This window comes from Apteryx mantelli, chromosome 14 (genome assembly GCF_036417845.1).
Source record: "Apteryx mantelli isolate bAptMan1 chromosome 14, bAptMan1.hap1, whole genome shotgun sequence".
Classification (NCBI taxonomy): domain Eukaryota; kingdom Metazoa; phylum Chordata; class Aves; order Apterygiformes; family Apterygidae; genus Apteryx; species Apteryx mantelli.
This window is the reverse complement of record NC_089991.1, coordinates 8,704,934-8,723,222: the sequence shown is the minus strand read 5'-3', so window position 1 is coordinate 8,723,222 and position 18,289 is coordinate 8,704,934. Positions and strand designations below refer to the sequence as shown.

General features: G+C 37.8%; 1 protein-coding gene across 6 annotated transcripts in view; it reads right to left on the bottom strand.

Annotated features, from left to right (window-relative positions):
• The window catches only part of CPEB4 (cytoplasmic polyadenylation element binding protein 4), a 46,461-nt gene that overhangs the window by 10,408 nt on the left and 17,764 nt on the right, over positions 1–18,289 (bottom strand). For 2 of the 6 annotated variants that reach the window (XM_067305009.1, XM_067305015.1), the window contains exon 3: positions 2,529–2,702. In XM_067305009.1, coding sequence (XP_067161110.1) covers positions 2,529–2,702 — 174 coding nt within the window. The other 4 variants (XM_067305011.1, XM_067305010.1, XM_067305012.1 and 1 more) reach the window with 4 other exon arrangements.

Genomic DNA, 18,289 nt, shown 5'->3' with positions numbered 1-18,289 from the left:
CGAATCTTTCTGACAAGTCGGAACATACATTAGAAAACAAGACAGTTGAAAGATTAAGGGGTTTTTTTCTACCGATGGTTATAAATAAAAGCTCATAACACACTAATTCACAGAAATGGAGTCACTGAATCTATATAGCTATCATAACCTACCTTCAGGCACTTTCCCACAAAGAGTTTCCGGACAACTTGCTGACTTGCTAGTAAGTCATCAGATCTGCCAATCTGTCTTGTAATTGTGAAAAGACTGGAGAAAAATGAAGGGACTATCACAGCACCCAGCCACATCCGTTCATATCACATGCCAGTGCCACATCTGCTAATATTATCTGAGACTAAGGTCAAACTAACTTACAGTAAACTTGCAGAACACAGTTATGTCATTTTATAGGAGAGATGGCAAACAGCACGTCACTGTATCATGAAGCAACTGTTGCATCCATTTCAAATTTGTCTTCCACCTTGTATTTCTGGAAAAAATTTACATATGCCGGTCCTATGGAAGCCTTCTAAATACAGCTCTGTTCTTCTTGAGATTGATTATTCCCTTCCCTTCTCCACAAACATACTTGAACCATCAGTAGGGAAAAAAAATTCTCTGGACAAGAAATGTTAATTAAAAAATTGAAACAGAGATAAAACATCCTTTTGCTGGAGTGTCATCTAAACTGGCACATTGCTCAGCAGTATTCTGCTTAAGGTATAACAGGGCTTTCTACATTAGCAATGTTTAACACAATTACTTTTCCCACAGCGTTTCACCATTCTGCTCTTTGCCATATTGTACTTCTCAGAAAAACATTTCATTAAGAACTCTCAGATTCTCCTGATTTTTGTCCCTTACTGATACAGTCTCAAAACCAGGAATAACCCCACTGGGGGCTGCTCATACCTCTCTGACAAATAGACTAAACAAAAAGCACAAGAGAATGGGACTTTACAAGTGTTCCAGCCTGTCCTACCCAGAGGATATTGCAGGACCAGGATGAAAACCTCATCGACTGTGTTTTGTTGGGGGTTCTTAACACACAATTTAGAAGAGTTTCCTACCCTCAAACTCTGTTAGAAATCTGCAAAGGTGTTACTAGCGCTGTCCTTCCCAGTCTGTTTATACTCTTCGCCCACATTGCTAATGTAATAGCGACTGACAGGCGGCTGCCCTGACAGCTCTTTGTGCACTGCGGGTCAGCAGGAACATATCCCGCAACGCAAGCGTGTCAAGGTTACATGCTGATGAAGATATAAACCACAGAAAACAATACTTACTACGTATCTATTCTTAAAATAGAGCTCCATTCAGAATAGCACTTAACACAAGCTTAATGGTAAAGCACATACCTAAAATACCTCAAAAATTCAGTTGTGCAGTAGATTTTAAATCGCACTGTCCTTATTCTAATTGACTCATGTATTTTACAGGAAGAGCGCTGACAGAAGCAACTTTGAAAAATTCAAGCTACTTTCCTAGCACAAGTTTAACAAAGGTCTTATGCTTCAGTAACTAGTGTCCACACAGACCAACCTATTCATATGCTCATCCGCCTTTAAAGTAACAAAGGTGACCAAAAAAAAGATTAAAATAATATGCTTTCTTGTAAATGCCATGTTATAGTCAACCTTTTAAATGCTAAAGGCATAAGCTATGGTAACCATGATGAAAGTAGCTCTTATGTTTGACGTGAAAGCCAGGTTGTCATGTCACAGTAGTGTGCAGTGACACGTATTATCGCTCTCCCACATGTGAAAAGTGGACATTAAAACAATTCTGTAATTAAGAAAAATTGATAAACCATGAATTTTTCAGGTTTACAGTTCTCACAGTTCTTTTAACTATTGTGCCTACAGGCTCATACCTAGAAAAACACAAAACTCTGGTCAAAAGACGCTTCACAACAACTGCATATGATAAATTGTTCTTTTCATAAAGATTGCTGTATTCTGTCGCCTCGGTCTGTGGGATGGACCCAATAGAAATCCCTGGTTCTTCACTATATGCAACTGCCTCTGCACAGATTCATTCCTTTCTGAGTCTTCAACACACATGTGTGTTAAGAGCTACTACGGGACATAATCACTGGCCAAAAACAACCTCTAAATGATTTCACATAAGCATCTAAATAAAGAGCTAAGACTTATTAGGACTATACAAACTTTATTAAAAAAAAAACCAGCAACACTCCTCCTACCACTACCTTCTGGTGCCTATAACAGGCTGTAAAGTATCGGTGAATTTCAATAGGGGATATTTACTTATTTTCCCATCGCCAACCCTTCTTTTATAATTTTATACTGTTAAATGTGTGATGAATACACAATTTTATTCTTCAAAGGTAGAACAATGCTAGTTCAAATTATCTCACATTTGACATGGACTGAGAGAGGCGACGTACAGAGATGTATTTACATATCAAAGGTCTTCTGCAGAGTCTGGAAAACAATCATGCCTTAGCTAAGAGACAAAAGGTTTCACACTGTAATTTTGTCACTCAGCCAGAAGGCATATTCCTGGTTAAATTTTTCCGGGCATACCTTCATCAATATCTGGTGGCAGTCCGCCAACGAAGACTTTACGGGAATACCGTTCCACTCTTTCTCCATTCTGGTGAGAGAAGCAGTGAGGTGATCCTAAACCACTGTGAAGAGTCTGATCCCCACGTCCATCATCCAAGAACCCGTCTTCCATTGGAAACAGTGAAGACTGACCTAGAGGGGGTAAAAAAATAAAATAAAATAAAAAATAAAAGAAGAAGAAAAAAACCATACATACTAACAGAAGAAAGTGCTGCTTAAATGAGGAAAAAAAAAAAAAGAAAGAAAGAAAACCCCACGCTGGTTGCTGTGTTAGCAGGAGAACTGTTTGCAGTCTTTCCTTTTAATGAGCAGTTATGTTCTCTATTTCATATGAACCTTATAGGTTCCAGTACCATTCAGTAACTCAAATACATTATTTAAGAGAAAAAGTCACTATCTTCTTCACAACTGAACTACAACTAATGCAAATTTGAAACAAAACAGTATTTCCAATGGATGCTCAAACTGACTATTTTCCGTAATATTTTGTGTTTCTAAACAGATTTCTTTTAAAAGATGTAAAACAGAAGAGAGTATAAGCCCAATTATTTTCAGGGACTTTCCCACTAGCAGACATCACTCAAACCTAAGCCATATATATCACTTCCCAGTGAACAACTTCCTACACTGAGCAGATACAATTTCACAGTACAGATGGGAAAACAAAAAATTCTACCAGCTAAATACATTACACATATGCATCACCTGATATCAAAACCCTTCATAAACCATCCACTTGTAAATAAAAAAACACCCTAATAAAAACAGTAAGATCCACTGTAATTGCCTGCAAAAGATGCCTGAAAACTAGGCAATATTGTGTCATTCCTCGGGAAGACCAGGTTTACTTAGATGCTACAAAAGATATTGGTTAATGCCTCAATCTAAGAGAAAATGTTGTAGCATGTTTCTCCTATACAGTCCCATGTTTTCTTATTATAAACTTTTATTATAGATTTATTTAATAAGCTTTATTACTTTTAAATAAGATTCTTATTTTGTATAACATCATAAACAGAGCATACGAACTTATCCCTTCAGTAACTTCACCCTTTAGTTACAATATTCAATAGCTAGACAATAAACTGAACAGACTTCTACTCATTTACTGAGTGTAATAGGAATAAATAAATATATGAAAGGTAAGCAAACATATGAGGTGTGCTAGAAATTTTAGGATACATTTTATTTTACCTATGATACAATATACTATGTCTGCCTTTTCAGAATTCATTACAATCTAACATAGTAGTGTATTGGTAAGGTTAATTTATCCTGCTCTGTTATCCTTCATTCAAAATGAATTTTGTTAATCTACCTGATTTTAAAAAGCAAAACAACTTCTTGAAAACAGGAAATTTGACCAGTTGCAATATCCAAACATTTTCCATGCAAAAATCAAAGAGCTCACAGGTTTAACAGATAAATAAAGATCAACAGTCCATAGAATTTATATGAATAAAAAACAAAGACTTGATCAGCTTGCTTTATTTGAACTTTCAAGAATCTTTTTATGCCTTTAATTAAAATAACACTTTGAAAACCAACAATCAACCATAATCCAGCCTATTTCTGTAACTCGGCTTTATACCATGCCTGACTTTATACCATGATAAAAATATTCCAATATAGACTTAAATGTGATTTTGTTTTCCCCCAGTGAATTGATGCATATTTTGCTTGTCTCTTAAGACCCCAATCCTGCAGGTATTTTTGGAAGGGAGCAATTTTCCATACCTAAACAATCTTTTCTTAGGTTCATCAACATTACTACTCGTGTGGCATAATTCAACATGCATCCTTGCAGGATCTGATTCTTTAACCTAGTAGGCCGGGACAAGTATTTGCTATACTCTATGCTGCATCAAGAAAACCATCAGCACCCAAAGAACCAAAGATGAACTTCTCCAGTATTGTCACTGGTGACACACACACAACGTAGCCCTCCAGTGTAAGAATTCATATAGACGATGTCCACTGAAAGGATTATGATCATTTCAGTCTAAATAGTGTACTACTCTGGAGTACAATATAATTCAGTTAAAAAGTTTATTTATGGCATGCAGACTACATAAACTTATGCGAAACTGATTTTTTTTAATCTTAAATTTTGGGGTTTGCTTTCTAGTAACAACTTAAGGTTATTTCTCCCATGAGACATTGTCAACATTAGAAAATTAAATAGGAATACTGTTACCTCGCCTTCTCCCATATGTCCTTGCTGCATGTTAAATGAGAAAGAAAACAGCCTTTCAAACATTGTTATAAGGACCAAAAGACCTTGTTTAATCTTCTTTATACTAGCTCAGTGATTCTCAAGCCCTTTCATACTCCAGGTTATTTAAATTGGTATTCAAAAGCTTATCTCCCCCACCACCCCACAATACCATGCCTTCCTTGCACCATCTCTTGTTACTCATTGATACAAAGCATTGATAGGAGGCCAGCAAAGGATGTATGCATACTCAAGAGACTTTTTGAGAACAGTTTCAGTTCTTAATTTGCACATTCCTTTTAGTATCTATTCCTTACTCCTTTGCTGGATGTACGCCTGTTAGTAAATTGATCTTTTCTCATGCACCAGGTCTCTCGACACTCGTTCTGCAATGCAACATGCCTCCCTAGCTCTCGAGCTTCAGGCATACTCCAACGCTGATCTCTGAACTGTCGGAAAAGCCCTAACACAAGGAACGTGAGGGACAATTGTGTTTATTTCTGGTTTGAGATTAGATCGCTAAAAAAGCTTTGCGCAACCCACAAAGTGTGCAGTTAAGCTGCTAGTGGTAAATGACCCGCTAAAAATCTTAAAAGTCAGAGATAACATCTGGGCCACTAAAACTGCTCTTCAGACCTCCTGCAGGCTGTGTTCAACAGTATAGATTTTCTCATACTAACTTACAAATTCACCGTAATTATTAGACAGCTACCTACTGCCTCCTGCTTTTCTTTCTCCCAAACAAATCAATTCTACCACAAGCAAGTACAAGAATTTTCTGTGCTGGCATCCAGGACCTGTTGTCAGAATATGGCCAAACTTTCTAATCAAACTTGCACATTCCTTCAGTTGTAAAGATAATCTCATGAAAATCTGTGTCTGAAAGGAAGCCAATTGTTTTCAAAACTTGGATCCTCCTGGCAAGTACTAGGAGAAATTCTGAACACATCACACATTTTATTTTACTTCCTCTTTCAAAACTGAGGGTGGCAATTAGCTTAAGCATTTAAATATTTGTAAACCACAACAAAACATGAGTAGTTTCCTCTTTCAAAATAAAATCATATCAATCCACTTTACTTCATGATTGTTTAACGCTGGTAAGATCATTTACTTCGCTGATTCTTTGCTGATAGAGATACTCACAATTAATGCCAAGATGAAAAAAAAAACCCAAGTCCTAGTGTTCAGACTAGAACACACCCTCAAGTGTTCATGCACAGGTACCAGCTTTACCGAAGGATCTTAAAAGCTGAGGGCCTTTGCAAGTATAATTTTTCCACTGCGATTTTTAATTTAGAAATCCAAGACACTCAGTCCTCAAAGTAGAAAGTTTTAAAGAACTCGTCTTTCACGCAAAACAATCAGCAAGTTTACTGAGTTTCTGACAAAGTTCAGAAGCTTTTGCACGTTTTAGAAAACTTCAAGCACTTTCAAAAACAGCCATGCCTATAAAGCCATAAAATATTGCCTGTGGTTTCTAAATTACTAACGAAACCACACAAACTTCTTTGCTTGGTACACCCATTCTTGGCAACGAAGCATTCAGTGTAGACACGACTCTCACTGGAGATCTGTGACCACAATTTAGGTCTGCAGACTCCTCACGGCTTTGCCACCTGTGCCACTCCAGACAACAGGATTTTTCTCCTTTATCAGTATGGAAAAGGAGCTCAGTAACCAGCTTTAAAGCATTTCCAGTGCCAAATATTACTGAGGAGGTTTTGAGAACTAAATACCAAGATTTTTTTTTTTCCCCTTAATTTACAGTAGGAAATTTTCTGCGTTTGCTTCATCTAACCCACAAAATACCAAGATGTGACATTTCAAAACACTTCTCAGGAGCCGCAGACTATAAACCATCCCAGTGCAACACAGACACAAACTTTCTCTCTGTGTTGAATTCAAAGCTCATCACATGCCATTAATTTCACACAATGTAATACAACACTGAAACAAAAGAATGCTCTTTTGGCAGGCCCGGAAGACAGCTAGCTGCAATCTACCCGTTCCATCTCTGGCTTCCAGAATTTCATATTCAGAGAAATCTTTGCTATGGAAGTGCCCTAGCTAAGCTTCAACACAGACGATACCTTGAGGTAACCATTACCAATGGGAGGAAAAGACTTAATTCTAAGGCTAACTACGCCTGCCCACTTCATGTTGAGAAATGAGAAAACTACAATGTGGTTTGGGACTCCTGAAATCTAGTTTTCATTTCTCCATTTCTTTAAAATTTCAGCAAAATGCATCAAGGGCTTAGGACGGATTTACTGAGCTCATAAGGTATTTGAGCAAGAATTATGTTACAAAACCTATAAAACAGAAAGTGTTTACACAACCAGTTCAACTGCGTATTAATAACCCATGAAGAGATGTTTTCCTATACGATCAGTCCAAAATATAAAACGCTATTAAGCAATTACTTCAATTATTTTGTCACCTCAGCCCTCCTTGCAACATTTTTGTGCAATAACATATCTCCAATTAAATGTGCTCAGCTTTTTCTCTCTACAGGAAGCACCAAAACGACTGTCAGCATGTTGCGTAGAATCCCACATGCAATTCTGTCTAAAGTCCACAGAGCCCAGTGACAGACACATCTTGCTTAGGATCCATAAAAAATGTATGAGACAGTTCTAAGTCCCTTAAGCCTCAAACTTAGCACAAGCTTTTTCTGCAAAAAGATCCCTCTTTAATGGATTTCTTGCTGCCTTCTGCTGGTATGGAGCTACCTACTTTATGGTAGTGGTTGCAAGGATATTTTGTGCCATTAACTGCGGAGGGTTTAATTACGAAGGCCAGAGCGAGTGGTAGAGTGTTTCAAACAAAGGGACAGCGAGCAGGAGGATCCGTATGTTTTGTGGCGAACTTCACCCCAACTCTCCAAGACCACATGACAACCAGGAGAGTTATGCAAGCATCAAACAGTCTGCGTATTAAATTATTTAATACAAGCATAACAACTCCCTGGAAAGGACAGAGCAACTGTATGCTCCAAGTTAAATCATGGTTTTATCTTCATTATCACTAACTTGCTGGAGTTGTTTTAAGACGTGCAAAGTCCAGGTTGATGTAATACCTGTCCAGTTCTGTACCCAATTCACCTTTTTAGTCCAAGAGCTCCTGGAGGCACGGATCCTGTTCTTTACCTTGGCACAGAGGCCAATACAATAACCCACCGCAGTTTTTTACTCTTAGGCTAGTCACTGATGTGCTCTCATTTCTTTCCTCTGGAATATCAAAATAGACTTGTTTCATTAGTAATTTCAGGTTCCTATGCACATTATCACTGAAGTTGCACGAGAAATATTTTTAAAATTTCAGAGGGACAAATATTCAGGTTAAGCTTTGGTTTCATAATCAAGCCTTTACATAATCTGACCGTAAGAACGAGTATGACCCAATCACATCCTTTTACCAGGAATTAGTTCCACCACTGAGATAGTTTCTTACTATCTGTCTTCACAAAAGCTAGGAAATCTATGCCAATTTGAATATATTCATATTCTATACCAATCATACAAGCTATAGGAAAAATATTTAAGCTGAACAAAATTTTGCTGAAGTGATCCCACCTTTACAAGCTTTCGTGCATGCAATAATGATTTCAACTGCTGATTTTTAGTGAAAAAAGTGAGCGACAAACAAGAAGCGAAGGTACAAATGAGGGAACCACTATAGGGGAAACTGGGCTACAACTCTCGCACATGAAAGCAGTAAAGATTAGAAGGGAAAACAAAGGCTCACAAAGATAAAACAAAGATACTATCATGAGCCATTTGTTAAATTTTATATACCAGGCTAAAAGTGTAAGAGTCCAGATTAAAAGAAAAAAAAAAGGGGGGATAATAAGGTTCTCTCTAGGATTTTCTTGAAACCCCTCTGAATTATTCGAACAACTTTCAGCTTTAGATCATCACAGGTGGCCAATGTCTTATCTTAGAAGGCAAATACGCTCAATACACAAACATAGTTTCAGATTTCTACTGAAACTGTTTACTCCACTCTTCATTTTTTCCTAAACACAAGATAGGGAGATGATTTGCTGCTGGTCTGTCTTTCAGTTCACTTAGGCCCGAGCTTTTAGAAAAACAGAAATATCAAAGATTCACAGAATTATTTCTAGATGTGAGCTAGATATCTTGAATCTATTATACAGAATATGCTTTCATGAGTTTTATTTTTAAATTATAGAAAAATAATTGAAGTAGATATAACCTGCTTTTGCCAGTCCAACATTAAGGACTTATTTCTAAAGTATTCTATAGTAAACTATATTTTGTAATTGCAACAAGAATGATAATGCTGTGCAGAAGACCATTAAAATATGAACTATGGTATTTTATTATAATTTTTCCCACCATCCCCTAAGGGCAGGTGGGTTTGACTATAACTCACATTAGATTTTATTATTACTTTATGTTTCACAATGCATTTCATAAGCAATGCATGGACCACATGTTTTGAGTAAATTCTACCACAGATAACAGCACATTTCACAAAATGTTTTGTATGAACATCTCAATCCCAACTTTACTTTTGAGAATGTAATCTTATCCATGACCAAATCAAAAGCAGAACAATGAAAGTGATAAGGAACATCTACATTCAACCAATCTTTGGTTAAATTATCTACACATATGAAGCAGCAATTCACGAGTGCAAGTCAGACATTTGCAAAGTACACATAGCTTCTCAAATCAGAACTAATGCACAAGTCATACACATCTATACACAAAAGTATATATATATGATACAGTTTACGCTGACTGTGGAACAATGGATGATGCATGCAAAACACAGAGTGGCAGTTGCCTAAAACCTAATCCACCATAAAACCCGTCAATACAGAATGAATCTTTCAAAATCTGAACAAATCTGAACTGACAGCAAATTTATTCCATATCAGAACTTTGCATCTTACAGCCACAGCCGTCTTTATGATACTGTCAAATGAGATCCCTGTTTTAAAAATTGTTGTCAAAGACAAGCTACTAAAACAGGACACATAAGAGACTATATTACGTGGATTTCAAATACTGCTGAACATCAAAGAATAAAAAACATTCAAACAGTATTTTCTTAATGAAAGGCAATCTTAGAAAAAATAAACTCCTCCGTATATACATCTAGAGAACACATATTTGTCACACTTTCAGCAGTGTCAAAATCAGCATGAAACCAAAAAAGTAGAGTACATTTGGCTGCGCTGTAAACATCAAGGATTGACACCTCTGGAAGTACCGATTCTGCAAAATTAAGCAGCAGAGATGCCAAAAATTGCTTTTTTCCTCCTAATTTCTTTTTAAATAAACACAGCATAAAGTAGTATGGGATGAGAAATATCACTCCACTTTAAGAGGACTTTGTATTAAAATATTATCAAAAGGACTCATTCCACTCTGTAAAGGAAAACAGAACTTCAAAAGGAAGTAAATAGGTATGATCACTTCCAAATGTGACAGCAGCCTCAACATAAAAATATCATTTTTAAGATTGTTTTGGGGCAGGCACTCTTGAGGAAAAAAAAAAAAAAAAAAGGATTATTGATACACATTCATGATTTTTAATTAGAAATAGAAAAAACTATGTACTTTGCTTCACCAGAAAAGTTACGACATGCCATATCTGAAATTTATATCACACATCTCTGGTTGGCCACCAGTTGTCCAATGAACATGGTGGGAAAAAAAAATACTATTTCCACTAGCATCACTGAAAATCTGATCTAATGTTAGACCAAAGTTAAAAATTTCTAAATATATAAATTTATGAATTCCAGCACAGTTCCAAAATTCACTTTCTTTAAGAAGTGTTCAAATGTCCTGCATTTCTTGTTGGAGAATAAAACTATTAGAATGAGCATGTCAAATGTTTTTGAGTCTGCTTGAAAGGTCAATTAAAAGCAAAACCATAGCATCCTTGCTGCTATCCAAAGAATCTGTAGAGAAATAAACTCATATAGATCTGCAACAAATACAGAAATTTGTAGAATGCACTCAAAATTCAATTAGAAAAATTTTCAATTCCGATATTTAAACTCCAAAATGCCCAAACCACTGCCAAAAAGCAAGAGTACTATTACAGAGGCAAGTATTGTGCTTTATTTCAAGTAAAACCAGATACCTAAAAGCAAGTATTTACCCATTACTCTTGCAGAGAACATTAATGAAATGAAGATTCAGGTATTTCATAGCACTGGAATACAGGTCTGACTGGAATCTTTCATTGTAAATTCAAGGCCACCACCACACAGCACAACCAACATACAAAAAAGAGACAAGTTTCTTTTCTTCCAGACCCTGAAGAGTATCTCTAAAAGCCTGAAGAATATCTATAAAAGCACTGGTTCTCTGATGGCAGCATTGTTTTACCTCTGATTACGTTGAATTAAATGGGTTGACAAGGTAAAAATACAGAACCTGACTGTATGGCATAAAGCAGATTAACAGCGTAATAAATTTAAGCTAATACCCAAACTGAGCAACTGGGACACCAAGCCCTGGACACGGCTCCATCATGCTATTCAAGTGTCCTTGGGTAGGGAAAATGGAAAAAAAGGTAACAGCTCTTAAAACAACACAACTCGGTTTGTGTGAGAGCTTCAAAAAACACCACCGCTATTACCGCTTTACTGCTGATGCTATCAGGTTGACTATCACACTAACACAGAGCCACTTCACGGACTGAACCTCAAAAAATTATCTTTCACACACTGCAGAAACCACTTGCCTGTTCATGAGAGGTGACAAACCAAATCCCATCTCACTCCTCTCAAAAATACAGAAGCTTCAAAGCTAACTTTGAAGTCTTCTTTTCTGTCAAAGAGAAGAACACAGAGAACTCTTTTCCTGAACAAATCTGCTTTAAAATCCAAAACATAGCTGTAAGTTTGTCTACAAGGTACCAATATTTTTTTGTAATTCCAATTATGTTGAACTGGTTACAACTTAAGTGGAACACTTATATACCATACTTTTTGAATACAACTCTTCCCTCTCCTCAAGTAACCTACACAGGGCCAGAGATAAGAAATCAAGAGCAGAAAAGCAAATTATGGATCATAACCCAGTGCTGCAGAATGGATGTTAGCTTGAATTATACGTGCATTTCAGAAAAACAGCTACTCTACTGCTGGTGGCACTGGGTTTTATTTTATATTAATGTATGACTTGTAAGGAATAGGCAAGAAGTTGTAACAACAGCCCATCTTTTTCTTCAATATATCTTCCAACTTATACTATGGAGGAATTGGCAGAGTTTCTTTTGAACATTTAAACTATTACTATATTCATATTAAAAATAAAGATTAGAAGGCAGAGTCTGGTGCTGAAAGGAGGAAAGGAATTAGACCGCTTTGCCAGCAAAGCGCAAACCACGTTCTCAGCTATGGAACTACCTGAAATGTGATAACTTCAGCAAATTCCAAAATATATACTACTGATGGACTTTCTGGCAAGAGGAAAGCAGAGAGAAAGGGATGTCATATGCTAAAAGTTGCTGGATAGGATATATTTTGTAAGGTGACAGAATAACGTTTAATTTATTGAGCCTTTTGGGAAGGAGGAGAGAAAAACATTTGTAGAAGGTGCAAAAACTTCACAAACCTTCCGTTTGCAGTCGTGGTTCACATGCACGGCTCCTGGATTCGGTGCATGTCATCTGCCCTCAGCAGATGCTGCTCTCTGCCTCTACTATCAGCTAAACAATTTATGCAAAGCAGCAGGCTGAATCCTGCCCATGTTTTAACGAACAACCTGAAACGCAGCTCCTGCATGTGACTCACAGGAGCTGGATTTACATTGGCATGTACTAGCGTGCTGCAAGATTCAAAAACACAGCTCCCTAAGTACAATAATAGGTTCAAAGCAACTTATTTTTGTCCGTGGAAGAAATGATCACAAGACAGCTTGGAATGCTACATGAGCACTTTGTTCCTTTTTTAAGCATCCTCTTACTTCGCTCCCAAACAATAAGGAAACAGTAAATACAAGCAAAGTCAACATCAAACACAATCAACTCTCTGCAGCAGAACACCTCCCCATTTCTCATTTTTACAGCAACGAGCACAGTTAAGATGCTGATTTTTCTAGTAATTTATGTGAAAGAGAACTGTACTAAGCATCTCCCCAATCCAAATGGGGAGAGAATCAAAACACTGTATTTAAAATAGATCAGCACTTTTTCCTCCACCTAGATTCCAGATGGTATAAAGGACAGGACGTCGACACTATTTATTATATCCATTTTAAAACACCCATAAATAACCAATACGTTCTTTGGAATGTTTTCAGAAAGTTGCCCCCATCTCACTAAATATTTCTGCACTAACAGGAATCACAATATAAAGATTTGTGTGTAACATTACTTCAAATTACTGGGAATTTATTATTTTATTATAAAAAAATATAATAACAAATAAAATAATTTATCACAAACGTCTCCACATTCCAAAGGCAACATTTATCCTTTTTTCATACCTACAGGATCTGACTGCTGAGCTGGGATTCTTCTTAATGGGATTTCTAACATTGTAAAGCAGAAAGAACACCACAATATATACCCTTAACTTGTGCATATCAGGAGACTGCAAATGACTGCTCCACTCATCTGAAAGCCCAATTATCAGCAGTATATCGAAAAAAAACCCTAGCACCAAAGCTAAAATATCTGTTTCCCACAAAACGGTAAACTAAGCCAAGTAAGAAAGATACCTACTTTAAGATGTATTTCCAGATTCTCCGCATCAAAAGTTCTTATCATGATACCTAATGTTCAAGTACTAAAATACATAGATACCGGATACAGAAATTCTAGATATGTCAGAATTCTCCCTCCAAATATCTTAAGTAATTGAACGCAGTATCAGATTTCAGGCCGTTGCACAGTCATTCTTTTGCATAAATGCAGAGACTGCCCATTACTAAAAAATGTTTTTGTATGACTCTTCTAGGAGGTTATCAAAATTAGTTAGAATATTTTGAAAGAAATATATGGAACTACGTAAAAATATTTCACCCTTTCCCAATCGGCTGATGTGTACAGCAGCCGACGGTTTTAAGGCACAGGATATATGTCCAGCCTCAAAGAATTAAATAGCTATTAATTGACAGAATTAATAGAATAGAAATGCTCTACAAGCAAATATATAATTAAATTGAAACTGATTAAAAAGTGTATTTTAAAGGGCTTACAAATTTTCTTAATATCTCTTCAAAAGCAAAAGTTAAACAGGGACTCATCTGAATCATTACTTCTGTTCCCAACAAAGTAATTAAGCAGCATTTAAAACTTACTTTTACCTTTTCCTCTTAAAGGCCCCAGTAAAAAGCTTTTTAAAAAGACTAAGAAGCGTAACCAAGCATCTCAAATGTGGGAAATGCTGTATTTATTTGCATATACAGTCTTAATTTGTCCCTCTTGACAAACACATTCCTTTCTTATATCCAATACTTTAGGCAAGTTAAAGTCAGCTCCTTGCCCGTCCTTGAAATGACAAGCATTAAAGAATGAACTCCACATTTCTGTACCCAGACTTTTCAAACAAAGAATACAAATTTTGCTTGTTACAGCCAGACATAGTCCTATTTGGAAAAAGATTATCCCAAATCCACCAAAGCCCTAGTGGATAAGACAAGGAAAAAAAAAATATTATCGAAAAGATAGCTGCTTTGCCAGTATGTAACAAGTCACAGAACCTCTAATGGGTCATCCAATTTATCCCCTGTGGGATGACTGTATTTCATTACTCCTAAACATGTCCAGTTCAAATCATCTTCTTTAATAGCAATGGTACTTTTGCAACTACCTGTCCCATTAAAGAAAAAAAAAAAAAAGTAACCATCTAACTGGTGTTGCTTCTTTCCTCTCTAAAAAAACATAAGTAACAGGTAACTTCCATAGAAGGGCAGTTTTTCTACTTACAGAGTTAGATTCTTGTTCCCATTTCTACTTATCGCTAAGGGTGTATTTCTGTCATCTCATCATTTTTCAAAAGTGTCCCCCTTTTCATTATACCTCTCATTTTCTCTTTGCCTCAAGGTTTAAGACAAGCACTTCAGGCTTCTCCTGCTGCTCCTTTCACGCCATCTCTAGCCTGATGCACATGATGGTAGACAGTATGCAAAATGTGGCTAACGAAGGGCTCAAAGAGCTAACAATTCAACATCAAGGAAAAAAAAACATGAACAAAGCGAGCAAAAAAACCAAAAGTCAGACATGTAGTCTCAGCAGTTTGGGAGAAGAGATGAGGAACAGAACTAACAAACACTGATGGCATGCAGCTCCAAGCTAAAGGCTTCTTGGAAGCTGACCCAGAATGGTTGAAGATCATCAAAACAGGAATTCAAGAAAAAAAAAAAAAAGCACTTGGTGGACAGTGATAATGATCAAGGCAGAAGATTAAACACAATTCTTTAATATAACAAAGAAAGAAAACCTTAAAAAAGGTTTTAATCAGAGTAGCAAGCCTGCTTCCATGGAATTCAGCATGATTTTGTTAGTTTTAACACTTTTCAAGATCAAATCACCGATTCAGACATTACAAATTTTAGCATTATTTTGATGTTTCACTGTGTTTTGAAAAAAATGTAACTACCACATCATTTGCAGAACATACACTCCTAGGAAATATCTTGTCTAAGGAGTATGGAAAAAAGCATTTCATTTTCCATGTGACTAGGGACAGGATGGCACGGCAAGCGGCCTATGAGAAATGTTTCAAGACTGGACAAAAAAAAACCCACAGGCCTCATACTCCGATGAAGTTAGTGTCCATTTCAGAGCTGGATCAGGACCAGAAAACCCTGGGGTATTTGTACTGCTCTGCAGTGGTATGGGAAGGAATTTCCCAGCCCCGAAGGGTGGTTAAGTTACTACCCTCTAGCTTATTACTCAATGGCTCAATTTTAGGACAGACAGCATAAACAAAGGTGTTACTCTTGCTCAACTGAATTTATACCATACCTCAACAACCTGTAAAGTACAAATAACTAGTTATTTGATATCTGCATTATCAAGGACTATTTTTCACTAAAGACGCAGATAGTATCATAAAGTAGTACCAGCACAGGGAACCAGCAGTATTTGTTTCCTTACCTTATTTTCTTCCAGCACTGTATTAGCATAAATCAAGTTAAAGTCCTGAATGTAGTTCCAAATGCAAATTTGTCAACATTTGGAAAAACTCCCAAAACTCTGAGCAACACTATAACCTAAATACATCGAACACTTAAAATTAAGAGTATCAGTAAACCCAAGGGAATTAATATAGTGTAAACAGCAACTGACCCTTTTTTTTTGTAATTAAGAACAAATACTAACCAGCTACATTTCCCAGATTACTGCAGATGATTGCAAAAAAAGTTCATTAAACCACCTTAAACATTGTATTCCTGAGATTTTTGCCATATTCATAGCAAGATGAAAATTTATAGCAAACAGTAAAACCAACAGAAGCTTAGCCCTTTTTTTTTAATCATACACATATAACAAATAGTTTAAAATATTTATAACATCGTGCACGCTATTTTCTGAGACAGTACAAATGGGTCTTGAGTTTTCACAGTTGATAATGGAAAATTAAGGTGCCAAAGCCAAGAAATAATTAGTGAAAAATCTCACAAGTCTTAACCTAAATTACACTCTACAACTGCCTTGGGGCAACCTGTGTTCCAGTCCACATACGTCTTCCAAAGAAAGGGCAAATTCTCCTTTCATGTACATCAGTCTAAATGCAGACTTCTATAAATTAAAAAAACAATAATAATAATAAATTGCTTCATTTTCTTACGGCTCACAGTTCCACAAAAACTGCTAATCGCTAAATAAACAGGCAAACAATTTTAGTTCCAGGCTTTAGCGTATCGTCCAAACATCCCGGAAGCACCCGTGCTCTTTCTCTTGCGATAGCAGCGGCTTCTCCGCAGCGCGCTGCACACTGCTCGCGGGCTCCGCACACGCCAGGAACCAGCATCCTCAACTACGCAAAAGCCAAGAAAAGAAAAGAGGAGGCCTGCCTGCGGCTTTAAGGCTCCAGCCATATTAAAAACGCCCGTTGCTGTTTAATATCGGCGCTGCACACGCAGGCAGCGGGGCAGCGGGCCCGCGGGGAGCGCAGCACCGGCGGGGACCCTCGGAGCAGGCTGCGCGCAAAGGCGCCGGCGCCCCGCGCGGGGAAGGGCGGCCGCACCCCCCCCCCCCCCGCGCCCGCGCAAGTCTTGTCACACTGCAGCAGCTTGGAAGCAGAGCGCAGATAACGCGCTCGGGCGGCCCCGGCCGAGCCCCCGCGGCGGCCCCGTTACCTGCCCCGCGCCCGGCGGCGGCTCCGGCGGCGGCTCCGCGGGCCCCGGCAGCAGCGCGGCCCCCGCGCGGGACGGTCCACCGGGGCGGCGACCGCAGGGGGACTCCAAACTCCTGCCTGCCTTCCTTTTTTCCCCTTCTTTCTCGCTCCTTTTCTTCCCCCCCCCCCAATAGGCCACGCAAGGGGAGCGGGCTTGCACGTCCGCAGAGCTGAATCCACGTTTCAGCGGGCGGCATCAAAAATTGCTTTTTCCCCTCTTCGCCCCTTTCTACGATCAAAGTGGGCTCACCTGCACGGGGCCGTATTTGGGAGCTCCGAGCTGGAGGCGCTCACTGCGGTTCCGGACCTCACTGCAACAGGGCACCGTGCAGAAAAGGTCTCTTTTCGCCCCCCCCCCCCCCCAAAAAAAGTGGGTGTCTGTTTTTTTAATGTATAACTGGGCATCATGTATGTTCGAGTCCTCATATTTTTGCAAGTTCCATGCGTGCTTTTTTCTTGCTGCTCAAGTTTTTCCGTTGCCAGTCTCATCCCATTAAGCATCTCTTACCAAGCAGCGTTCAGTTCAAGCCGCAACACTTTTCACCTTAAATTTCATTTTTTAACGAAAAGTTAAAAGTTTGTTAGATAACGGGCAAGGAATGTAACATCATAACCTTGTATATGGTCCTGATTACCTCTGTGTATGGTTAGAATCAAATCTGTGGTCTGATCTCTGATTTATTAATAGGAGATTTCTGTTATTTCCTGTTGCCCAGGGAATTTCATTTTCCTACTTGACTGTTAGCTATTTTTAAACAAAGGCTCCAGTAAAATCTAAACATTGGAAAAGTAGGGACAAATCAACAAACATTTCAATAACCTAGACAGAAACTGTAAAATATAAATATATATAAAAAAATCAGAAATATCAGAAAACTAAAAAATTTAAAAATATATATATGAATAGTATAAAAGAGTAGGCCAAATCAATACTAGCTATGTTTGTCAAGAATGCATGCCCTTATTTGTTAATAGCAATTACAATACCTGTATCCTAACCCAATTTAAAATAGTGGATTATAACAGCAATGACAGCTGCCGATTCCAAATAAAACGCAAGCAGACTGTTTCCCGTCTCAGCTCTGTTGGCATGAGTTCTAGTTTTTTGCTATTAGACCCAGCTCAGCAACATTTTTGAGAGAATATTTCAACCGGTTATCC